The sequence below is a fragment of the Typopeltis vanoorti genome, chromosome 14, assembly GCF_054136105.1.
Source record: "Typopeltis vanoorti isolate ZY-2024b chromosome 14, IOZ_Tvanoo_1.0, whole genome shotgun sequence".
NCBI classification, from domain to species: Eukaryota; Metazoa; Arthropoda; class Arachnida; order Uropygi; family Thelyphonidae; genus Typopeltis; species Typopeltis vanoorti.
This window is the reverse complement of record NC_143562.1, coordinates 85,890,276-85,918,196: the sequence shown is the minus strand read 5'-3', so window position 1 is coordinate 85,918,196 and position 27,921 is coordinate 85,890,276. Positions and strand designations below refer to the sequence as shown.

The 27,921-nt window shown below is 34.3% G+C and overlaps 1 protein-coding gene across 1 annotated transcript in view; it reads left to right on the top strand.

Annotated features, from left to right (window-relative positions):
• LOC150099725 (coiled-coil domain-containing protein 124-like) overlaps positions 1–27,194 on the top strand; it is an 82,725-nt gene extending 55,531 nt beyond the window's left edge. Inside the window, exon 5 of the mRNA XM_090404407.1 lies at positions 26,617–27,194. Coding sequence (XP_090260533.1) covers positions 26,617–26,824 — 208 coding nt within the window. The 3' untranslated portion in view covers positions 26,825–27,194. The remainder of the gene's footprint in view (positions 1–26,616) is intronic.
• Positions 27,195–27,921: the final 727 nt, after the last annotated feature.

The window sequence follows — 27,921 nt, the reverse complement described above, 5'->3', positions numbered from 1 at the left end:
TTAATGGCTTTTTAACTTAACTGAAATTTCACAGTTTCTTAATTCTCATAAGTTGGAAATGGAGAAATATTCATTTTTCCATATTTATAACAAATTTTTATGCTAGTTAGAAATACTGTATTCATTCATATAATTTTTTATTTATCAATTATAATTCCAAACTGTTGTGAAATATGAACATGAATTATGGTTACAATTAAAAAAAAGCATTCTAAAAGAGAAATAAGTGTAACTACTGTCGTGACATAATTCTCTTTCGCCGTTGACTCTCTATGGGTACCATTACTTGTTCCGAGAATTAGAAGCACTGACCAACCCAACCATATTTTACATTAAAAATCATAATAGAAAAGCACTGTAAATTCAGCTTAGAAACATGTATCATCTGTAGATTACCAGAAAGTCCTTAGCCAAGTTTAAGGAACAAACTGTGGATCATACTCAGTTCAAAACTACTCAAAACGATGCGTACTTCACCACCCAGTTGGAGGACATAGATGTCATGGATAACCAAGGAAAAAATGGAATGAGACCAGAACAGGCCAGTGGGCCTAAATCCCTGAAAGGATGATGGTGATTAACCAAACCAGCATTATTTCATTTGTGCCTCATTGGCATGACTGTCATTGACTTGTTTAGCACAGTAATACTGCTTACACTTATCCGGTGTTAATTAATACAAGTATTTGATTGCCCCCAAACACATACCATTGTAGAATGAAGCATATCAATATGCTTCATTGTGTTGATGGCACATGGGAAAGAACTTGTGAACTTCGTCATTTTCCTGATATGAATCTTCAAGAGCTGTTCAGGCTACTATGGCAGCACTACTATAATTAAGTTAACGTTATTATTTATCTCCTATCAAACATTTTCTTTCAGGTTAGTCTATTACTTGTCAGCACTCCAATATTGTTGTATCTAAAATTTCATTCTTCTAAGGCACTTCTGACTGAATCAGTCCACCTAGGCTTTAGTTTCTCTGGGTCTTTTTCCTGCTATCTTGTCATCAAATACCTGTTTTGCTAATCTTTCTTCTCCCATTCTGTTTAAGTGATCATACTACCGTAGATTAGGCCTGCTCACACATTCTTGTATGCAAGCGATGTCAAGCTCCTTATTTCCTGGTATCTTCATTGCTGATATAATTCTGCCATCAATTTCATCTGTTTAAGCCATAAGTTTTCTCAGAATTCTCATATCTGTGGTCTCAAATCTTTGATCAAGTGCTTTATTTTTAATCCAACTCTCAGATCCATAACTTAAAGCTACTTTGAATGCTGTCTTGCATACTAATAGTTTAGTGTTTTGGTTAATTTCTCTCTTATTCTATGCAGAATTACTCAACTGGCTCTTCACCATACCAATTTTGCTTATTGTGTTGTCTATTTCCATGTTTAATTGCCATCTTCACTAATAATTGCTGTGCCTAAATAGCTGAAATATTTTACTTGTTCTATTGGTTCTTCATTAAGAAAGATGAAGTTTTCTATGTTTCTGTCTATTTTCATAGTTTTGGTATTTTTTCAAGCCAGATTTGTTTACAGCTGTTATTTGATTTAGAGCAATGCTTCCCAAACTTCTGGATGTCAGGGGGCCCCCCCTTTGAAAAAATTAAAATATTTCACTCCCCCCCCTCGAAAAAAAATCGTAATATAAACACATATCGTTATAATATTTATTGTATTTATATTCATTACAAAACATACAAAGCGAATATTGGAAAAACCAAATGCAAATATTACTTTAGCATCGTACATACACATTTGACATGGCACATTATCTGATATTTTTTTATAGATAGATACAGGGCCGAGCCGTGCGGTTGTGCAGATTGTGTGCCGCACAAGGGCGCTTGAAGATAGGGGTGCCATTTCACCAGGGAAATAATAAAAAATATATATAAATTTTCTTATTCTTGAATTATATCGTTTGAAGTGAAACATTATCAATATTACCACAGATTTTATTTCACAGAGTAAGAATCGACTCAGTGAAAATTTTATAAATTTTTTTTTTTTTTGAGGTTCGAGGTTATATGGTGAGTGGTCGGTGTAATTTAGCGCTCGTGTAAAATTGGTGATTTCTGGTGTTTTTGTGTGTGTTTTTCCTTAGAAAATTGGTTTTATAGTATATTAGTGCGATTTTCGTGTTTTTAGAGTATTTTGTGTCTTTATAGCATATTTTATTGGGGCTGTCACCGCTAGAGGGATTCGTAGTGTGTAGTGTTCGTGAAAGCTCCGGATAAGATAAGTATTATTTTCAGTTATTGTTGATAAATTTATTTAATATTGCGTGGTTTTGTTTGCCTTGCATCTTTTAGTGCATCTTTTTGTGTGTTTTTGGTGTCTTATAATTTATAATTTGATAAAATACGTTGCAAGTAAGTATGGCTCCAGTACGAAGGAAAATGGCGGCCAGTAATGATGGTTTGCCATCTTTATCAAAGAACGGTAGTATAAAAGAGATGATTCAGTGTACTAGCTGCGAAATGTACGCTTTGCGGAGTGCAGTCGAAGTGTTGTTAGATGATAATAAAGGAGTGAATGTGTGTAGAAAATGTAGGGAGAATGAGAAATTGAAGAGTATTTCGGATCGTGAGTGTGATATTTTTATCAGACTTCAGAATGAAGAAAATAGGGATATGACAAGAAACGGCAAGGTTGTACCAGAGAATTGTGAGAGTGTGAATGATAGTATTAATGGTTTTACTTAGAATAAAAAAGATGAGATAGACGCAATGAGTGAGATCGCGTTGTTGAATGGTGCGATGCAAAGGGCAAAACAGCAGCTAGAGCATATGAGCAAAAGTCGACTGAATGAACCAGCCAATAATGTATGAGTGTGAACATGAACAAAATGAAGGATAGAGTGTTGTATGGAGACTCGTTAGTACGAGGTGTGATAGTAGAGGATTTGACAAAATCGTACCAACCTGGTGCGACCATAAAGAATGTAACTGAGTCTATTAGAGAGCAAAAGGAAAGGGTGAAAGAAATTATTGTTGTGACAGGTACAAATGATTTGAAAGGAGACAAAATGGAAATGATAGAAGACATGAATGAATTGTTTGAGGTAGCAAAAGAAAAGAGTGAGACAGTTAGAATGATTAGTCTTTTGCCACGGTATGACAGTGAAATGTTTAAAAGGAGGGCCATAATTGCGAATGACTTTATGCGTGGGTTATGTATGACGAGTGGTGTGGAATTTGTGGACGTGTGGAGTGAGTTCGATGGGCGAAAGGATCTATATATGATGGATGGCTTGCATTTGAATGGTTACGGTGTAAGAAGACTTGAGAAAGTGTTGCTGAATGTGGTTGATGTGCAAATTCAGGGAAACTAGATTTATTAAGGGGGGAGGAGTAGATATACAGTCCTTAGGGAGGCGGTTGAATGTAAGAATGAATATAATATGCCCGAGCAAATAAGGACTACAAATCAGAGTGGGATAGTTAATATAAGGCATCAAGGTAGGGTTGGGGTCTTAAATTCATGTACACTAATGCTAGGAGTATTAGGAACAAGAAGGAAGAGTTTTGGGCCGTGGTTGGCACTTCCAGACCACAGGTTATTGGTATTAGTGAAACATGGCTGACTGTAGATGATATAGCTAGTGGGATTGAATGTGATGGGTATAGTGTGTTCAGGAATGACAGGGAGAATAAAATGGGGGAAGGAGTATTATTGATGATAGCTGATGAGCTGCACCCAAGGAGAATAGAAGTTGAATTGCAGGATATAGAAAAGAGCACATTTGAGGCCATTTGGTGTGAGATTGTGGCCAGCAGAACTAAATATACAATTGGGTGCTGCTATAGACCAGGTGATGGAAAAGATGGTGGTGACAGTATGCACAAGCAAATAGAAGAAATGAGTGGAAGGAGGGTGATTATTAATGGAGATTTCAACTATTGTCCCATTGATTGGAGCGAGGAGAGGACACACGGTAGGAAGGAATTGGATTTTATGCTGTTATTAAGGGATAACTATCTGCGACAGCATGTAATGGTAAATACTAGGGGTCAGAGAGTGCTTGACCTAGTAATTACATCTGAGGATTTGGCTGTAACAAATATGACCACATTGTCACCAATCGGTGAGAGTGATCATAGGGTCTTGACTTGGGAGGTGGCTAAAGGTGTAGAATTTTCAATTAAGACAGGGTATATGTGAAATTATCAGGCTGGAAAGTATGACAAGCTCAGGAGTTTGATTGGTTCAGTGCCATGGCATGTACAACTGCAAGGACTAGAAGTCGATAGTGCATGGGAGGTAGTTAAGAAGTGTTTGCATGAAGCAATGGCTGACTGTATTACCTAGAGTCCGAATAATAAATCAACTAGGGGTTAAATGGATGAATAACACCATTAAGCTTGAGCTGCAAAAAAAGAAACAACTATGGAGGGAATTTAAGGAGAAAGGTGACTGGCAGGCACACGAACGGTATAAAGCGCAGGCCAGAAGGGTAATGAGTGTGGTAAGAAAAGCAAAAAAGGATTACGAAAGAACATTGGCCATACAGGCTAAAGAGAATCCTAAACAGTTTTTTAGATATGTAGCAAGTAAAAGGAAAAATGTACATGGCAGAATGGTTTTAAAGAATGCCGATGGTAGGGAGGTAACTGAATCAGTTGATATAGTTGAGTTACTGAGTGAGCACTTTGCAAGAATATATCATCCAGGTGGTGACATTGCAGAAACGAATGTACCAGTAGATTATACAGGAATTGTGGTGAATGAAGTGGAGGTGAGTAGTCTATTGCATAACCTCAATGTCAATACATCTGTGAGATTGGATGGTATACCAGCTCGTGTTGTATGAGAAGCAGCTAAAGAATTGTCAGTACCCTTGACCATTTTGTTTAATTTGAGTCTCGGGTCTGGGTTAGTCCCGAGGGGATGGAAAGAGGGGAAAATAGTTCCACCGCATAATGGTGGTTCCAAGACTGCTGTTGCAAATTGCCGACCGATTAGCATATCAGGAATCATTGTCAAGGTCTTAGAGAAATTAGTTAAGAAAAGAATACAGGATTGGATAGATGAAAAAGGGATATTGTATGGGGGACAACATGGTTTTGTGAAGGGTAGATCATGCCTCAGTAACTTGCTCACGTTTTATAACACAGTGATGGCTGAACTGGATAGGGGTAATGGGTTTACAGTAATACTACTGGACCTTGCCAAGGCTTTTGATAGGATACCACATAGAACCCTAATCAGTAAACTGGAGCAGATGGGGATAGATATAGGGTTGGTGAGATGGATAGGAGGGTGGTTGAAGGAGAGATACCAGAGAGTAGTTTATTCAGGAGTGCAGTCTAAAAGACGGCTTGTGACTAGTGTAGTACCACAGGGCTCTGTTCTTGGACCACTGCTTTTCAATTTGTTCATCAATGATATAGGAAAGGATTTAAGAGGAAGTGTTCACTTTTTTGCTGATGATGCAAAGTTGGGTAGAGCAATTATGAGTGCACAGGATGTCAAAATTTTACAGGATGATTTGGATAGTTTGGAGGACTGGGCTAGGAAAAATGGATGTCAATTTAATGTGCCAAAGTGTAAGGTTATGCACTTTGGGGTGAAAAGAATAGCAGCAGTATATCGCATTGGTGGAACCGTACTCCAGGAGATTGATGAGGCCAGGGATTTGGGAGTGTTGGTGGATAGGGAATTGAAGTTTAGGGGGCACATTGCAAAAGTGACTAAAACAGCTCACCAAATCACTTGGCTTCTGAAAAATACTTTAACATGCAGAGACAAACAAGTTGTTGTTCCTCGGTATCGAGCCTTCATAAGACCCCATCTGGAGTACTGTGCCCAGTTATGGGCACCAGGGTTTCTTCTTGATGGGAAGGAAGTGGAGAGGATCCAGAGACGAGTGACCAAGATGATAGCAGGTCTGTGGAATGAACCTTATGAGAATAGGTTGAAGATTTGTGGGTTGCAGAAATTGGTCGATAGGCGAAGGAGGGGTGATATGATTGAGATATTCAAATTACTGAAGGGTTTCTATAAGATTGATCCAGAAGATATTTTTGAAAATATGACTGGTGGTGGGAGGACTAGGGGCCATGAATGGAAGCTGGGCAAGAGCATGGTTGACAAGGGTGTTAGAGCTAGGTTTTTTACTTGGAGAGTAGTGAATGAGTGGAATAAGCTTCCAGAGTCGGTTGTGGGTGCTACGACCGTGAATGAGTTCAAGGCAAGGTATGATAGATACTGTGTGAATGTCGAACAGTTGTTCTTGACATGATGTTAGGGCCTCCCTTGATGAGTGTCGACTCCTTGGAGTTGCCCGGAACAATAATAATAATAAATATTCTTGATTATTTATTATATTTTTAGTGGAAATTGTTAGTTTAAGACAGACCGTGAATTCATTCTTACGCTGTGCTTTGCCCAGTGCCGTCGTCAGGATGTAGCATAGAGGCAGCCTGCCTCACGGCATCTGCTTAATAAGGGCACTCATTCAGCTGTATTACGGCAACATTATTTTACGAAAATACAGTCTTTAGTTTAGCAAATAAAAAAGGCACTAGTTCCCATTGACAGTTAAATATGTGCTTATTATATTTTATTAATAAAAAAATTATAGTCATACATACTAAAACTAAACATTTTAAAACCCACTTATTAGATACTGAAGGAAACATCCCATAAAATATCATACGATGTGAATTTCATAAACTTTTATAGTCTATATATATTAAATTATATTACGCATGAATTCTCCTACTCAAATTCTAAGTCTCTATCGCCCCCGAATTTCACATTTGAGCGATAACTCGCTCCCTGCAGTAAACAATATGCCATCCCCAACAGCCATTATATTGCAGAAATATGAAAACCAATTAGTTTTATTATGTCACTGGATAAGGTTCACTGACATCATTTGCAGAGATTGGTGGCAATGTGGTCTATTTGTTACAACCAAATCCTCAGATGCAATTACTAGGTCAAGCACTCTCTGACCCCTAGTATTTTCCATTACATGCTGTCACAGATAGTGATAACTTAATAACATCCATAAAATCCAGTTCCTTCCTCCCGTGTGTCCTCTCCTCACTCCAATCAATGCGACCATAGTTGAAATCTTCCATAATAATTACCCTCCTTCCACACATTTCTTCTATTTGCTTCTGCATACTATCTCCGCCATCTTTTCCATCACCTGGTCTATAGCAGCACCCAATTGTATATTTTGTTCTGCTAGCCACAATCTCACACCAAATGGCCTCAAATGTGCTCTTTTTTTTCTATCCTGCAATTCAATTTCTATTCTCCTTGGCTGCAGCTCATCAGCTATCATCAACAATACTCCTCCCCCATTTTATTCTCCCTGTCATTCCTGAACACACTATACCCATCGCATTCAATCCCACTAGTTATATCATCTACAATCAGCCATGTTTCACTAATGCCAATAAGTAATGAAACAATTTATTCGTTCAGGCTTCTAGTTCAGTGATGCATCAATACATTCCAAGTTACTGTGTGTGTGTGTGTGTGTGTGTGTACGTGTGCATGCGAAGTTCTCAATCATAGATTTCGTAGCTTCCCAACACAGCAAAAAAAAAAAAAAACAATAATAACCAACTGGTGTCACCCTCAGATAAGCTTACATATAAGCTTCGAGGATGAAAGCAGAAAAAATTAGTTCTCATCCAAGAGGTATCATATGTAACCAAATGCATGTAATGTAAGTATCACATGTAAACCAATGTATGTAATGTATGTATTATATGTAAACCAATGTATGTAATGTATGTATCATATGTAAACAAATGTAAGTAATAACTGTAACAAAAGTATGCAATATAGAGTAATTATATCCATTGATATTGTATATATAGAGTGTAAAATTGCAAAGAAACTGTAATAATCATCATTTTGAATATTATAATAATATACGTTGTAAACAGTAATTGTTATTATTATTATTTAAAAAAACTATGTACGAGAAAGTATTTGTTATGCATAATTGTGTTCATATAATGTATGTAATTTATCTGAGAAAAATGTTAATGATTATTATTATTGTATGTAATTTATCTAAGAAATAATAAAAAAAATAATAAATAAAAAATAAATATTTTGATAAGGGTATTTTGAAAAGGTACTTCGTAATAATGAAAATTAAAGAAGGGATACACGGATATCTGAAGTTTCAGAAACACCGATCTATCCAAAAATATTTAGTCTGAAACATAGGTGTACATTACGATGTTCGTTTTCTTAAATTCCGCTTAGAATTTGATTAGACGAAATAGCATCTATCCAAATACGCACTTCTTACATTTTTTTCAGAGTCATTTCAATTTTGAATGTTAAACATATTGAGTGTATTGTGTATTCCGTGTTTAAGTGACTTTGGACAATTTGACTTTGATTTTAATTGTGTACTTATTTTTTTGGATTTTTCATAGACAAATAATATTTTAAAGATAATAGTTTATAAATTAGAAACATATTAATCAGCTGAGAGACCATAGCTAAAAATCCCGTATATATACGGGATAGACTATTGGTGCGTTAGGCTGACGCGGCTCGAATTAAATTAATAAACATAGGTTATTTATTGGCTATAAAACCCTTTAGATCAGTGGTCGATATCGACCCCCAGGGGTCGATAAAAAAATATGAAATCATTGTACAGGTAATATTTAATTCGGTTAACTTGGATTACCTGCAACCTGAATGACAACACAATTAAGAGTAAATCGTAAGAACAGTGACGTGAATAAGACCTGTAAGATGGAGCAAGGTCATGAAAATAGTTACGGAGGCCAGTGAATTAGGCCAAAATGACGTATTTACCAATAAACGGATGTCAGTGGTTCCTGTCCGGCCGGCGCAGCAGGCAGAAACCACTGACATCCGTTTATCCGGAACCACTGCGTACGTGTTGCCAGCGAGATGGCAACACGTACGCAGTTGCTTATTTACTTATACTTACACGTATTTGATCCCAGTCTCATTTTTGCCATCAACATAAAAGTGAGCGTTAATGTTCTAAAATTCATCAACATACATATAATTCAATCGTTATTCATTCACGAACTAAACTTCTCTATGTTAAAGAATTGAGAAGGGCTGGTAGTAATACCAGTATATTAATATCACTAGTAATACCAGTGATATTACTAGTAATAGTAATATAATAATATATACTATATTATACATACCATAAACACTGTAACTATAAAATGATTCGTAGTAGAGGTTCGGTGGTTGAGACAGTTATAGGTGTCCTCCCGCGATGAGTCTTTGGACTCCTTGGAGGGTCAGGAATAATAATAATAATAAACAATCTAAAAACTCACATAAGCGTCTTTTTTTTTTTTGCTTGTCCTATTATAATTACGTAATAGTAAAATAGAGGGGGGGGTCGATAAAACATCAAGGAACTCTTGAAGGGGTCAACGGCCAAAGAAGTTTTTGGCGACCCCTGCTTTAGATGATCTTTGTTTACACATACTGCAATTGGCCCTTTCTTGATACTTCTTGGTGTATTTTTGCATCATTTCATTTTGTGCGTTACAGTAACAGTCTTACTGAGCAGTTGCCTTTTGTTTTATAAAATGTATTTATTGTTGTTTAGTAAAGTTTTTGTGAATTTGGATTATTATTAAAGTAAGTACATCTATTATATTTTTGATTAGTTTGAAAATCAGTTAAATTGTTTCATTTTAGTTAATTATCTTATTTTGAAAACAAAACATTTTTATCTTATGTTGGGTAGACGTCTAGAAAATAAATAATTTTTAATAAGAGATTTATTTATATATTTGTTCTTGTTCTGGTTGGAAGACATTGGAATTGGGGTCCTTTTACTAATTTCTTTAATAAATAATTTTAATATTCTCGAAATTTCTTAATTATTAAACAGTTACCAGAATGTAAAAAATATTAAACAAATATCACTGAGAAATCAATCAGTGGCTAATATCTCTACATATGTTAATTGTCAAAAAATACCTAAAATGTAAGCATATTTATTATTCAAAACAACTGAAAAATCAAATTCTGTAATAAAAAATAAAAAAAAACAGTCAGTCTTTGGCCATTCAACTTAAAAATAATAGTCGGTTAAGGAGTTAAAAAATAAGTTTAAGGGAAAATTTCAGCAATTATTATTTATTTTGGTGGACAACTTTTAACGCTCTTCTTAGTTTAAAGTTCTAACCAGGTGTGTTAAGCCCTAGATGTCGGAAAAAAAGCCAAAGAAGTTATCTGGTGCACAAAACAGGAAAAGACAATTGCAACAAGTACAACTGGAACATAAATTATTGGCTGGATCACTGAATAAATTTTTAACTTCAGGACCACATAAAAAACGAAGAACATAAAGTTCTGACGAAGCAAGTACTCCGTGTAGCTCTACTACAGCAGAAAAAGAGAGGACACAAGATAACCATGAAGAAATAAATGTTACATGCAAAAATGAAACTGGCCTGACTGGACTGTCTACAGAAGTTGCAGCAGAAGAAATATTGGATTCCGATTCAGCGAAACACAACTTCAAATTTTACTTTAAATTTTAATGTTAATGATCCAGGTACTTGGCAGAATCATATAACTACCAAAGTTGGAGATTGTTTAGTTGAGCATTGCCCGCGTCAAGTAGTTAATAAAGAATTTCCCAAAGATGAATCTGGCCGCAAGTTTTCCGATTCATACTATTATCGAACTTTAGCAAATGGAGAAAAACTTTTACGAAATTATTTAGTTTATTCGGAATCGCGAAATTCGGTTTTCTGTTATTATTGCAAAATATATATTTGGTAGTCAAAATTCCCAACTTACTAACGAATACGGTTGTAACGATTGGCAACATTTGAGTCATATACTAAATACACAAGACAAGTTCTGCGCACATTAAAACCTGTTCAAAATACAGCGAACTTAAAATGTCGTTGATTAAGAAATGCATTATTGATTGCACACAACAAAGATTATACGAAACTGGGAAAAAATATTGTCAATCTGTTATAGAACGGTTAATCTACATAATACAATATTTATCAAGACAGTGTATAGCTTTTGGAGGTTCTTCACAAAAACGTTTTGAAAATGATAACGGCAATTTTTTAAAGTTAGTAGAAACTGTCGCTAAATTTGATTCGATAATGGCAGAACACTTGCATCACATCCAGACATCACAAAAAAGGAACATTGCTCATTATTGAGGTAATAAAATACAAAATAAAATCATTCGTATAATTTCTGAAGCTATAAAACAAAAAATTTTAGAAATGGTTAAAGAGGCAAAACATTATTCGTTAATTCTTGACACTACTCCAGATATAAACCACACAGAACAATTATCTATTGTTATTAGATTTGTTAATCAAAATAAAGATACAAATATAGCAGAAATTCATGAACATTTTTTGGGTTTTCAATCTGTAGAAGATACCACTGGGCAAGGACTATTTTAATTTATAAAAAAATTATAATTATTGAATATTAACATTTCGGATTTACGCGGCCAAGCTTATGATAACGGCTCAAATATGCAAGGCAAGCATAATGGACTGCAGAAAAAAATCCTTGAAATAAATTCAAGGGTTTTTTTTTATTCCGTGTGCTGCTCATTCATTAAATTTGGTAGTTAATGATGCAGCTAAGATATCCTGTGAAACTACATTTTTGGGGAATAATACACGAATTATATTATTTTTCAATATCTGTGAAGCATTGGGCTATATTAAAAAAACATATTCGTGTTTTAAATTTGAAACCACTTTCTGCTACTAGGTGGGAAAGTAGAGTAGAAGCAATAAAGCCACTTAAAAATAATGTCAAGGAAATTTACCAGGCTCTTCTTGATATTACGGAAGATGAAACTAAAGATATCGATTCTAGAGTTTAGGCAGACAACTTAATTTCAAAGATTTATTCGTTTAAATTTATTTGCTCTGTTCATGTTTGGTACGAAATCTTAAGTCTCGTAAATATTGCAAGCAAAATAATGCAGAATCCGCCATTTGATATAGGAAGAATTACAGAAAATCATGATTATGTTATACAAGAATTAAATACTCGCCGAGCAGACCAATATTTTGAAAATATTATTAGAACTGCAAAAGAAGTAGCAAACGATCTTAATATTGATCCTATTTTTCAAGACATTCGCAAAAAAACAAAAATGTTTGGTTACGAAGCATCAGATGAGACAATGCATGATCCTAAACAAAATTTTAAAATAAATTTTTTCTTCACGATTTTAGACACGACAATAACCTCAGTCACGGAAAGATTCATACTCTTAAAACAACATAGCGAGGACTTTAAACTTATAAGAGACATTAGCAAATTAAAAAATTGGAGCGATGAAGATTTAATGAAACATTGTAAAGATTTGCACTTAAAACTGAGCGACAATCGCGATATTGATGGTATGACTTTATTTGAGGAATTAAAAACTTTGCAATGTTTTATTAAAAAAAGAGTCGGCTCCTCACGATGTTTTAAATCATATATACGAAAATAAATTAACCAACGTTTCTGAATACTGCAATTGTGATGCGTATTTATTTAACATTACCAATATCCATAGCATCAGGGGAAAGAAGTTTTTCAAAACTGAAACTAATAAAAAATTATTTGCTGTCAACAATGTCTAGAAAGCGTCAAATGGATTTATCAATTATATCAATTGAAAATAATATTATGGATTCATTAGACATTAAAGATATTAAAAATTTTGTGGCGGCTAAAGCAAGACAGATAAATATGTAAAATAAATCTACATTTATCCTAATTGTTATATAGATAAAAGCATATCTCCAAATTATCTTTGTTATGTAATATTTCTTTTTATATATTAAAATAAAAGTAATTTTTGTTTATATATATATATATATATTAGGATAAACTTGGTTATTTTAACTCCTAATCCCAAGTATGCAAACAATTAAGTTTGTGCCTGAAACAAAGTTCAAGTCTAAAGATGTTACAACACTAGGGCAACTCATTGTAAAGGTGGGTAAAACTGTGATCACTATTCGTAGTATGTTCCCATAGTGTAAAGCACATCTCACTAGAAGATGTATACTGCAATGCATTATGTGTGGGGTCACTACCCAGACCGGTTTCAACCTTTTTTTGAGGTCTCTAAATACCAAGGTTTTAGTAATACGGAGCCTTATCACCTTTACTATAGAAGTTGCAACAAGGTGTTTTTATTTTTAATAAAAATCTCTGGAGGAGATATAGATATAATAAATTTTTTAACTTGGGGATATTGTATATTAGGATAACCAAGTAATTTTATAAACTTGGTTATTTTAACTCCTAATTCCAAGTATGCAAACAATTAAGTTTGTGTCTGAAACAAAGTTCAAGTCAAAAGATGTTACAACACCAGGGCAACCCATTGCAAAGGTGGGTAAAACTCTGATCACTATTCTTAGTATTTTACATAATGTAAAGCACATCTCACTAGAAGATGTATACTGCAATGCATTATGGTGGGGTATACATCTTCTAGTGAGATGTGCTTTACATTATGGGAAAATACTAAGAATAGTGATCAGAGTTTTACCCACCTTTACAATGAGTTGCCCTGGTGTTGTAACATCTTTAGACTTGAAATTTGTTTCAAACTTAATTGTTTGCATACTTGGGATTAGTAGTTAAAATAACCAAGTTTATAAAATTACTTGGTTATCCTAATATACAATATCCCCAAGTTAAAAAATTTATTACATCTATATCTCCTCCAGAGATTTTTTTAAAAATAAAAACACCTTGTTGCAACTTCTATAGGTAAAGGTGATAAGGCTCTGTATTACTAAAACCTTGGTATTTAGGGTCGAGCTACTCACTGAGGAGACCTCAAAAAAGGTTGAAACCGGTCTGGGTAGTGACCCCACCCATAATGCATTGCAGTATACATCTTCTAGTGAGATGTGCTTGCCCTAGTGTTGTAACATCTTTAGACTTGAACTTCGTTTCAGGTGCAAACTTAATTGTTTGCATACTTGGGATTAGGAGTTAAAATAACCAAGTTTATAAAATTACTTGGTTATCCTAATATACAATATCCCTAAGTTAAAAAATTTATTACATATATATATATATATATATATATATTCATATTTATATATACTGACTATAACCGAGACTAGAAAAACAATTAAATTTATTCAAAATGCAACATGTTTCATCGGATTGTCCGACTTCTTCAGACGTGGGAACATAGAAAGCAAGTAAACACTATAAGAAACATTGTATCACTATAAGACTATTATAAAATCAGTTAGCTTTGAACTGTAGCTACAGTCCGTGTTGAAGTTCTTTTGTTAAGTAGCTGTGTGCGTCTGATTCCACGTGTGTGCCAATATCGGATAGCAGAGCTGAAAGAGTCCGGTAGATGATTGGTAGTATAGGTAGATCAGACGCACGCAGCTACTTAACAATAGAACTTCAACACGGACTGTAGCTACAGTTCAAAGCTAACTGATTTTATAATAGTCGTTTTATAGTGATACGATGTTTCTTATAGTGTTTACTTGCTTTCTATGTTGCCACGCCCGAAGAAGTCAGACAATCCGATGAAACGTTGTGTTTTGAATAAATTTAATTGTTATTCTAGTCTCGGTTATAGTCAGTATATATAAATATGAATATATCCGAGTATCGAGTTAATACTACAAATTGCTATATATATATATATATATATATATATATATATATATATATATATTTTTTTTTTTTTTTTTTTTTTTTTTCTTTTTAACATAGATTTAATGACTAAAAACCGAGATAACTTATAAAGATTTTAATAAGAATAATATGACTAGTTTCGGCTTATAACAGCCTTCCTCAGGTATTCTTAAAGGAAAAGAATAGTAATAAACATTGAAGTATCTAAACAAACTGAAAATTACAGGTAAAAATTGCCACACATAATTGATACATAAAAAACATTGTATTTGAATACAATGTATTCAATTTATCAAATACAACGTTTTTTATGTATCAATTATGTGTGGCAATTTTCACCTGTAATTTTCAGTTTGTTTAGATACTTCAATGTTTATTGCTATTCTTTTCCTTTAAGAATACCTGAGGTTATAAGCTGAAACTAGTCGTATTATTCTTATTAAAATCTTTATCTCGGTTTTTAGTCATTAAATCTATGTTTTTAAAATGTATCACAACAACCGAGTAAAAGCCGATTAACACACACACACACACACACACACACACACACACACACACATATATATATATTCTGTTGTATTTATATATCAAGGAATAAACATTTTTGAAAATTTTTATTATTAAAAATTCCTTATTAATGAATTTTAGTAATTACAATGTTCTACTACTGTTAATTAACATTTTTTTTTATGTATTGTGTATGAACTGTTTTTTACTTTTAACAAAGTAAAATTTTTCATGGAAACTTATTTTATGGAGGCACTGAAAAACCTTTTGCACAAGGGTGCCTCCTACCCACAGCGCGGCACTGGATAGATATATATTGTTATTGTACATTTGCAGTACAATCACATGAAACATAAAAAGATTAAGAAACATATTAATTTTCATTATTTCTTTATTATTATTTTTTATATTTTAATGGAAAAAAATCACACATTGGTGTTGGTTCACAAATTTTGCTTCCTGCGCATTTCAGCGCTTAATGAATATTAGTAAATATATGCTTATTCATATAAGTTTCATTTCAAAGCAGAAATCTAAGAATTGCAGTTTCAAATATTTCGCCTGATATTGACTTTTTGTGTAGCAGTATTGAAACATCCATCACATTAAATTGTTATTAAATTTCTCTTTATGTTTTTAATTCTTTCAATTTAATAACAATTTAATGTGATGGATGTGTTTCAATACTGCTACACAAAAAGTCAATATCAGGTGAAATATTTGAAACTGCAATTCTTAGATTTCTGCTTTGAAATGAAACTTATATGAATAAGCATATATTTACTATTATTCATTAAGCGCTGAAATGCGCAGGAAGCAAAATTTGTGAACCAACACCAATGTGTGATTTTTTTTCCATTAAAATATAAAAAATAATAATAAAGAAATAATGAAAATTAAATATGTTTCTTTTAAGATAAAACAAAAATCTACTTAGTCTTAAAACATTTTAAATTTGTTTTCATTATTTCACGGCCCCCTCAGCAAAACCTACGACCCCCAGGGGGGATACGGCCCACAGTTTGGGAACCGCTGATTTAGAGAATCCAGGAGACTTGCACTGGTGGAAGTGTTTAGGAGTACATCTGCATAAAGTAAAGAGCTAAGTTTGATATCTCTGATTCTAATGTCAGATTTAATGCCACTTGCATGTGAGATATAATATAAATAAAAGTGGAGATAACGTGCATCTTTGTTTTATACCTTTTTTGAGAAAATTTTTGGAAATTCAAAATCAGGGAAACTAGAGATTTTAGGGGAAATGCAATCAAGCATGTATCTGACCACCCCTGAGATAAATGATTATGCAATGTTGAATGCAATTTCACAGGTTTCCAGTTTGAATGGGTTGGTAATGACATTACATAAGGGTAATTGTTGGTACAGGGGAATGTTGAATACCAGAAGTATCAGGAAAAGGTAGAGGGTTTTTTTTTTTTTTTTGGAGGGGGGGACATGTTCAGCTTGACTTGGCCAAAAATTATAGGCATTAGTGAGATCTGGTTGATATAAAATGATATAGGTATAGAATGTAAAGGGTATTCTATTTTCAGGAAGGATAGAGAGAGAGAATAGGACAGGAGGTGGGATATTATTATTATTATTATTACGTCACACCTCCAGGAAGTCCAAAGACTCATCGAGGGAAGGCACCTACTCTACAACTCTGTCTCTACCACTCAAATCCACCACACCACTAGTACTTTCACAGACAATCACAAACATCCATACCCACAGCCTTTTGGCTAGAGAGTGGATATGCTAACTATCCAGCCAACGTGACCAGCTATATTGCTGATGATACCTGAAAAATTACAACTAACAGAATTTAGAAGTCAAAGAGGATTTTAAGCCTGGGAGAGATGGTTCATTTCAGGCTGTCTGATGTGAGATAGAAGCCAATAGGACAAAATATAGTGTTGGATGCTGCTATAGACCAGTAGTTCCACCAGATGTATATACCATGCATCAGTGACTTCAACTACTGGTACATAGATTGGAGGGGTGAGGAAAGGGAGCATAACAAGATGGAAGTGGAATTCATTATTATTATTCGTGACACCTCCAAGGAGTCCGAAGACTCATCGTGGGAGGACACCTATTGTACAGCTCTCCGTCTCCACCACTACACCGATCCTCTACTACCAGTCATCTACGTCAGCGCCATCTACTGCCCACCACCACCACAGCTAGTATTTTTTTGTCTGTAAATTGCATGTGTTCTGAAGGGCCGATTTGTGTGTATGCGGGATGAAAAACCTGCGTTTCCGGGAGAAAAAAAACCTGCTACCGCCGTATGAGATCAGCTAACTCACCTTCGATTGAAAAAGTCCATATAAAGATTCCTCCCGTCATGACGAGAATCGAACTGAGGCCTTTTCCAATCGAATGGCGCAACATACTGTCGTTCTTCCAATTGCGCTACGGAGGTGCTTATTTATACAGTTGCTAAGGGATAATTACTTGAAGCAACATGTTATAGAGGGAACCAGGGGTTTGAGAGTGTTGGATCTGGTAATAGCATCAGAAAATATATCCATAATGGAGATAGACACTACCTCCAATTGGGGAGAGTGACCAAGTAGTCTTGTTCTGGGAAGTTGCTAAACGTATGGAATTCTCTGTCAAGAAAGGGTTTATGTTGAACTATAAAGCTGGTAATTATGACTCACTTAGGAGGCATCTTGGAACAGTGCATGGCTTGAGAAACTCCAAAGAAAGAATATCATTAGTGCATGGGAAATGGTCAGGGATTGTTTGCTGAAAGCAGTATCAGACTGCATACCGAAGGTCAGGAGGATAAACCAAGTGGGGATGAAGTGGATGAGTAGAGATATAAAGCAAGAGCTGCAAAAAAAAAAAAAAAGGAAAGAAAGAAAACACTGTGAAAGAATATAAAGAAAAAAGTGATTAGTATACTCATGAGCGGTACAAAGTGCAAGCAAGAAGGGTGACTAGTGTAAGACAGGCCAAATCAGTTACGAGAGAAAATTAGCTAAGCAGGTCAAAGTAAATCCAAAAGAGGTTTTTTCCCTTTTTTTTTTTTTTTATGTAGCAAGTAAAAGGAAAAATGACTATGGTAGGATAACTTTAAACAATGCTATTGATAAGAAGGTGACAGAGACAAAAGAAATACCCGAGTTGCCAAGTAATCATTTTGGAATGGTGAAGATTTTCTGATTGCTGAAGTGACAGAGATGCATATCAAAATTGATGAACAGAGGTGTTCAGCATATTAACAAATATCAATGTGAATACAGCAGTGGAACTGGATGGCATGTCAGCCTGTGTACTACCTGAATGTGCAACAGAATTGGCACTACCTCTGATGAAGTTGTTTAATTTAAATGTCATCTCTGGCATGGTTCTGGTTAAATGGAAAGAGGGTAGGATAGTTCCATTGCATAAAGCTGGCTCCAAGACAGAGGTAATGAACAACAGACCAATTAATATGTCCAGAATGGTTGTTAAAGTATTCAAAACGTTTATTGAAGGTAAAATCCAAAAGTGAGTAGATAGCAATGTGATGCCCTGTAATGGGCAGCATGGCTTTGTAAATGGGTAGGTCATGTCTGAGTAATTTATTCACATTTTATAATAAAGTGACAGCAGAATTGGATAACGGAAATGACTACACAGTTTTGGTGATATCCTTATAGCATGATGTGGTTGTTCATGGAGTATTAACACTGCCAGTAGCTGTCGAGAGCTGCGCCAGGAAAAGGTTACCGTCAAAAAGGGGATATATGTGGAATTATAAAGGAGATGGTTATGAGGAGCTCTGTAGTCAGCTGGCATCAATTCAATGAGATGATGAATGGTATGAATAACAAGTTAAAAGGTCATGGCAATCGATTAGGAAGCATCAGATACAGGACAGTGCACTACTGTATACCAGAAGTTAAGCAAATCAGTGGGAATGAAACAGAAGAGAACGGTGAAATTGCAAGCAGTAGGTGGAAAGGTGTTGTGGAGGAAGTACAAGAGGCACCTTATATATACTGCTCATGGGCATACTGATCACCTTTTTCTTTATAATCCCTCCACAACCTTTTCTTTGTGTGCCACTCCTGCTTAATGAAGCTATTCATCAATGCAACTCTGCCTGATTTATCCTTCTGACTCTAGGTATAATACATTCAGTTACTGCTTTCTTCAAACACCCCTTCAAAAACCTCCCATGCACCAACATCTCTCCCCTGCAGATTCTTATGCCATTGTTCTGCTGAATGATGTCCCCCTCAGCTTGTCATAATCATCTGCTTTGTAGTTCTACATACTGATATGGAATCTCCCAGGTCAAGACTACATGATCACTTTCTCCAAGGTGGAGGCAGTATAACTAGATGGTTAGTCTTAAGTTCTTTGATGCAGTAATCAGATCCAGCACTCTTTAACCGCGTGTCCCCCTCCATTACGTGTTGCCTTGGGTAATTATCTTTCAGCAGCTGTATAAATTCCATTTCCTTTCCCTGCCTATAACCATTCCTCCTCTCAATATATCCCCATAGTTGAAATCCCCCCCATAATTCCATAATTACTCCACCTGTACTCATCATGCTAATTTATGAGTGCATGTAATTACATTCTCCCATATACATACCCCCCCCCCCCCGGATTATAGGAGCAGCCAATTACATATTTAGTCCTGTTGGCCTCTATCTCACACCAGATAACCTCACATTAACTGCCCTCTGAATCCCTGTCCCCTTTGTGTGTCTTTTTTTTTGCTTTAATTTCTCTGCTATCATTAGCAACCTTCCTCTTCCTCCCCCATTCCTTCTGTCCTCTCTGAAGACACTATATGGCTTGCATCCTATTCCTACGACCATATCATCCTTGGTCTCACTAATGTCTGTAACTTTTGGCCACATGCTAACAAATGCCAAAAACTCTTTGACCTTATTTCACATACTTCTGGCAGTATATATAAACTGCAATACACCTTGTGTTACTTACACCACTAAAGTTAACCCGGGATGCTACATTTTGCATCACGTGATCACAAGGCCGTATTCATGGGTGTACGGACTGTGCAGTGGCACAGGGCCCCGCAAAGCGCAAAAAATTGAAAAAATAAAATCGATTAATTTTTTTAATTATATAAATTAATATTGTAATTATTATATAAAAAATATTATATAGAAAAAATATGTATATAATTTTACAACCAACTATTGTTGTTATAGTAAGCGAAATAAGATCGTAGCAGTAGTATTTGAAACTACTCTAAGATATATAACAATATCATACAACATGGTGTTAAATAGGGAAAAGCACATTTTAAAACAGATGTTTTTTAATAAGTTTAAGGAGTTTTCTGATTTTAGTTTATGATTTCATGAACATGTAAGTATATACACGTACTGCCATGGCAATTTTTTTATGTGACATTACTAGCAAAACATCTTAAAAAATATATTTTATAAACTGGTTTTAGGTTATCCGACATCTATTTTAGATATATTTTATTTATCAGGTAAGTAATTTTGTTTTAATTTATTAACTTATTTTATAATTAAATGTATCATATTTAATTCTAGAGTATGACTAGTCATGAGAGATATTATTATGGAAGAAAATGCCCGAGTGGGCATGAAAATCGAAAGCGAAAACAAGAAAAAGAAGCTGCTGAGGAACGTCAAAGAAATTCACTGTTTAAATTTATGAAGAACAAACTCATTTATTTGTTCAGATATATCAGTTGATAACGGGAGTTCTGAAATAACTACAAACAGTTCATTGGCTTCAACATTAATTAATAATGAGAGTTCTGAAATACTCAAAGGAAGCAGAGAACATGACGCGTTTGGTCAAACACTGAGTATTGAAGATCCTAAAACTGAGACACCAAAGGAAGGTTAACTATTTACTATTGATGATCCAGCAACATGGCCCAAAATTTTGAACAACGCAACACTAACACAAATTGTACAATGTGGTCCACCGTCTCCTCCGACTGAAAATGATTTTCCAAAAGATGACAACAAGAGGTGTTTTCCACAGCTTACTATGTTAGGACAATTGCAAACGGATAGAAGCAAAACAAAAAATGGCTTATATATTCAAACTCTTCCAACTCTATTTTTTGTTTTTGTTGCAAATTATTTTTCTTCTGATGATAATTCTTTATCTAATAATGGCTTTTCTGACTGGCGACATGTAAGTGAAAGATTAAAGTCACACAAACGAAATCCAGTGCACATGAAATGCATGTCTTCATGGACACAAATGGAATGTAATTTAAAAAATCACAATACAATTGATCAGACAAATCAAAATGTCATAAAATTTGAAGCAGAACGGTTAAGAAATGTTTTAAGACTAATAGTAGCAACAATTCTTTATTTATCCGAACATAATTTAGCTTTTAGAGGTAATTTTGATATTTGTACACAGTCCATAATGGTAATTTTTTTGGAATCATAGAATTAATTGCAGAATTTGATCCACTTTTAAAAGATCATTTAATGCAATGTTCGGGGAAAAAAAGTATAGGTAAGAAACAAAATTCGTATCTATTACCCATTGTGCAAAATGAATTAATTGCTGATATGGAAACCAAAATTCAACAAAATATTGTAAATATGATACGACAGGCAAAGTGCTATTCAATAATTCTCGATTGTACTCCTGATGTTAGTCATCAGGAGCAAATTTCAGTAATTTTTAGATTTTTACATATATTTAAAGCAGGTATTGAAATTCGTAAACACTTTTTGACGTTTTTAACAACTAATGACACTGCTGGTAAAGGTATATATGAAAATATAAAAATCACTTTTGAATAAATTAAATCTTAAATTGTCAGATTGTAGAGGGCAAGGGTATGATAACGGAGCGAATATGAAAGGAGTATATAAGGGAGTCCGTGCTTACATTTTAAATGAAAACGAAAAGGCATTTTATACTCCTTGCACCTGTCATAATTTAAATTTGATTTTAGGGGATGTTGCAAAATTATCAATTATAGCAATAAATTTTTTTAATGTTATACAAAAAATATATACAACTTCACATTGGGACATATTAAAGAAATTTGTTAAACAATTAACTCCAAAACTGTTATGTGATACAAGATGGGAATGTAGAATAGAATCATTTAGAGCTGTACGTTTTCAAATTCCAGAATTTTAAATGCACTAAAAGAATTATTTAAAACTGCATCAGATAATACTATCAAAGTAGAAGTGGTTTCAATATATGAACAAATAGATTCATTTGAGTTTATACTAAACCTTGTAATTTGGTATGAGCTTTTGTCAAAAGTTAATTTAGTGAGTAAAGTATTACAAAATGCAAACATTCCCATAGACGTAGCAACTAAGCATATTAAAGAGTTAGTGCAGTACTTTGAAGAGCAGAAAATATCAGGATTCGATAGCTGTTTTGAGATTGCTAAAGAACTGTCAAATCTATTAGAAATAGAAATTAAATTTAAAGAAAGTCGAGTACGTCGAAGAAAAGTATTTTTTGATATGAAACGCCTGATGAATCACATAGGTGATAACAAAGATAATTTTAGGATAAATTTCTTTTTTTTGTAATTTTAGATACTGCTCTACAATCTGTCAAAAAAAGATTTGAATTGCATGAAATTCACGAAAAATCATTTGGATTTCTTTATGATATGAAATTAATAAGAAAAATGACAGAAAATGAATTAAAATTTTGCTGCAAACAGCTGTATAAAAAATTAAATACAGATATTGATGAATCTGAATTTTACAATGAATTAATTATTTTTAGAAATATTGTTCCAGAAGATGCACCCATTAATATTTTAAAATTCATAATTGCAAATAATTTGTCGGATATTTAAATATTACATTTAAAATAATATTGACCAGGCCAGTTACAGTAGCATCAGCAGAAAGGTCATTTTCCAAATTAAAATTAATAAAAACCTATTTGCAATCTTCTATGTCCCCAGAACATTTGTCGTCCCTATCAATAATATCTATAGAGCATGAAATTGCAAAAAATTTGAATTTTGATAGTGTTATAAATGATTTTATTGATAAGCGCATTAGGTTAAATAAAATTTAATATATTAAGATTTCTTTTAAATCTTATAAGTTGTTATACATATATTTCATTCTTTATAGTAAAAATGGATAATTGTTTCATATTTTTATATTATTGTTTATATTATTAAAAAAATCATTGTTCTGGCATATTTATATGATAATGTGTACTTACATAATAAAATAATATATCATGTACGTACAAACACATTTATTTTTTAACTAATTTTTCCCTTTACTTAAATTGATGCTAAAGAGCATACTTGTTTTTCATATTTGATTTAATTAATTAACAAGATATTCTTCCATTTAAAATTTCCATAAAAGTTACTAACTTTCAGGTGCTCCACAAAATGTAGAAACGGGCTTGCATGATCACTCTCCCACTTACTAACTTCTAGGTTGCCTGGACCCAAGATCACCTGCATCATCCCCTAAACTTTTATGATAACGTGGCAAATATAGTGGATAAGCAGGATTCATATCAGTGATATTCTTGGAATTGGCAAACGCATTTGATAAATTGCCACATGACAAGCTGCTGAAGATGGGAATGGATGACATATTGGTTAAATGGATTGGAAATCGGCAGTGAATGATACCAGCAAGTAACGTATGATGGGACAGTGTCTCAAGGAAAGAAGATAACCAGTGGAAATTAAACTTGCCAAGAAATTGTATTCTTGTTTAATCCTTTATCCAAGTGTCAACAAACAAAGTTTGGATGTGAAATACCTACGTTACTGGGCTACTTGTATTTAGCCTTTATATAAAAGTAGCCCAGTAATGTAGGTATTTCACTCCAAACACTTGGATAAAGAATTAAACAAGAATATTGAATTTGAAGATTGAATAAATGCAGAAGTCATATATTACCCATATACAAGTGGTGAAAATGTATACCACCTAGTATTAAAATACACATGCAAACTTTGCTTATATATAGATAAAGGATTTAAAAAATAATACAATTTCATGGAAACTAATTTATGTTATAACCATATGAAAAAACGTTCAACAAAAAAAGATAACCAGTGATGTGCCACAAGGGTCAGTTCTTGGGTCTCTGCCATTTAACATATTTATTAATGATATCTTGTGCATTGACTGAGGATATTAAGTTTGCTGATGATGCAAACTTAGGTTGAATTTTAAGGAGTGTTGATGTTAATTCCCTTCAGGAAGTTTTGGAGAAACTTTCAGCATGGCTTGATTAGTGGAGTTTTGCTTGTTTCTATAAGTTAATGAACAAAAAGAAATATCATGACAATTCAAAACTGTATGATCAGTTTTTAGACAGTTCAGTGAAAAGCGGTATGATATGAGATGTGAAAGAAGCACCCACAAAAAATGAAATAAATAGTTTAATTCAGTAAGAAATGGGTATATGAAGACAGTGGTCAAAATGCCTCAATAAGGAAAGTGGTCACCCCTCACAGCAATACAGTTCTCACAATGGTGTTTCATACTGTTTATAATGATGTCTAGGAGCTCAGTTAGTAATAACAACCATTTATTCTACAAAGCTCTCCTAAGTCCCTCAAGGTTTTGGGGAGGGATGGTTGAGAGCAACAACATATCTACCAAGCACATCCTAAACATGCTCATTAGGATTAAGGTCAGGAGACCTGGCTGGCCAGTCCATATGTACGATAGCCTCTTCTTGAAGAGTTTAGCTCTGAGAATGAGTGTTATTGTCTTGTAGGATAAATGTCTACCCTGTTGCTCATGCATTTGGATGAACATGAGGATCCAGGAACAAGTTGAAACATTCATGGTTCTGCTAGGAAGCACATACAGGTTTGTGCATCCACCCAACAAGATGTCTCCCCAAACCATCACAGTACTTCCACCATATTAGATAGAGAATAATGTGTCCCTGGTTCTCTCCAGATTATAGCATGCATGATATTGTTTTGGAGAGCAAATTGGGACTTGTCTATAAACAAAACCAACCTCTCCCATTGGTCTTAGGTCAAGATGATTTGGAGCCTGGTCCATTTCAAACATTCTCTCCTGTTGCTTGGGGATAGAGGCATGCAGACTACCTTCATGAAGTCTTCTGCACACATTGGAAGCAAATACCAATGTTCCTGTAGCCAGTGTGATGTCATATTGTATCATATCTGATTTGGGATATCACTCCTGTTTTGATGAGCAGATAATCGGGGACATTAGTCACCAACTGTGTTTGTAACTCGTGGCTTTCCTTCAACATTAAATTGAAGTTGAGTTAACCAGTCTCATATGAAGTTAGCAGGGTTTTTCCTCCCAGAAACTCGGTTTTTCATCACACAAAGCAGGCCAACTGGCCATTAGAACACACACAGTTAGCAGGCATATTAACACTGGCCTCATAGTCTTTGTTTCAGCTGCAAATTTAAATAAACCAAACCATTTCTTCACCACACAGTCTTATGATAGCTTTATCTCCCAAATTCTTCAGCTAAATGATGTCTTGTTCTCACTTCAGACATGAAATGGGAAACCAACTCAAAACGTTTCTTTTATTCCATGGTTCATTTGTATATACCGCTGACTGTGCCACTCATTTGTATATATTAACCAGACTTAGCATCACTTTTTTACATAATGTACCTGACTTTCATACATTCCCCCCCCCACCTCGTTATTGTAATTTTTCTCTTTTTTCCTTAATTTATAAAACCAATGTAGTTTTAATATTAATAACTGCAATGCATTGTGCTTTGGAGTACAGAGATTATAAGCTATGTACTAATGATGGTTGCAGTGCAATGAAGCTCAGAGATTTCACTGCAAAGTATTGCAAAGGCTGCACATCATATTGCTGCTTTGCATCGTATTGCCTATTATCTCCTTATCTACATTGACAAATGCAGATAAGGAGATGGTTGTCCCAATTATCTAAGCAGAGCTGGTCATCTAGTTTTCATTGTGATGTGAAACATTAGAGGTCTAGAGATGAAAGACCAAAGCAATATCAGAACTCTGGAAGATTGCTAATGGGAAGAGGTTAAGTGAAAGCAAATTGCAATGTAATAGTTAAATTTGTGAGGGGATTTTATATGATTAATAGTGTGAGGAATAGATTTTTTTTTACATAGAAAGTTGTGGGTCAAGAGGAGTACATTACTAGAGCATGTTGTGAATGCTGGTAGCGTTAGGAAGTTTAAGGTTTAGTTTGACAAATATGTTGTTAAGCAGATCTGATCTCCCTTGATGAGTCTGCTGACCCCATGGCTATTGAACTGATGATGATAATAATTGTTTCATTTTAGATCATACACGTAATAATGCAATTTCAATATAATTTTATCTGTATAATTTGTATCCCATATCTTATCATTAAAGTTGCATATTTACATTTTATTGATGTGTGCAGTGTGAACTATATTTATTGTGCATTTCATTATTATTTATAGTTCAAAGAATCAACCAATTGATCGTCACCCTGAACGGAGAATGAAAGCTGCGTATCAAGCATATGAGGATGAAAATCTGCCTCGGCTAAAAGCAGAAAATCCGAATTTAAGATTGTCCCAACTAAAACAGCTACTAAAAAAGGATTGGATGAAATCTCCTTCAAATCCAATGAATCAGACCCAAATTTCCTGTAATGCTACAAGATAGCATGTTGTTTAAGAAAATTCTCTCCTTTATAAAATGTGATTAGTACCTTACGTGTGTGTGTGTGTGTGTGTGTGTGTGTGTGTGTGTGTGTGTGTGTGTGTGTGTGTGTGTGTGTGTGTGTGTGTGTGTGTGTGTGTGTGTGTGTGTGTGTGTGTGTTACTGCCAAAGCATTTCCAAAAAACTTTCTTCTTTGTGGTAAACAGTGCTTCACTGCAGGTTATTGAACATTCGTTTTTGAAGTTAAATGAAATTCTATGGCTAAGAACAGCTAAACACAAGTAATTTAAGTTAGTAAGATTCTTACTTGATATGAAAACATAACGTAGTAAGATTCATGTAAACTAATAATAAAGATTTTTAATATTACTTAGCTTGTGTCAGTAAATTAGTTGCATAATTCAATTATGAAAGGAAGGAAACATAAAGTTGGCAGGCATTCTTAGACTTCATCACTATTCTAATCATTTAATTTTTCAGATTTATCTTTTGATAAAGTGCTAACAATTATGTCGTCATCATCAAATTCCTGCCATGTACCCTCAAGGGGTGTACAGGATATGATAGTACTACATGAAAAAATTACATCATTACCAACTTCCTATCTACAATTTTCCTCCAAATCAGTCTGTTACTTGTCAAGACTCCAACATTATCAGATCTTATATTTCTATCGTCTAAAGCACTTTGTACCGTATCAGTCCACCTATATCTTGGTCTTCCTCTGGGTTGTTTTCCTGCCAACCTGGCAGAGAACACTTGTTTTGCTAATCTTTTCTCTCCCATTCTATTTAAGTGACCATACCACCTGAGATTAGCTCTGCTAACGCATTCCTTGATGCTGACAATGTCAAGTTCTTTCCTAATATCCTCGTTTTTAATATGATATTGCCATTGATGCCATTTGTTCATGCCTCTAATCTTTCTCAGGACTCTCATATCTGCGGTCTCTAGTCTTTGGTCAAGTGTTTTACTTCTGACCCAGCTCTCAGATCCATAAGTTAAAACTGGTTTGAACACTGTCTTGTATACAGCTAATTTAGTGTTCTGACTAATTTCTCTCTTATTCCATGTGAATTTATTCAATTGACTTCCCACCA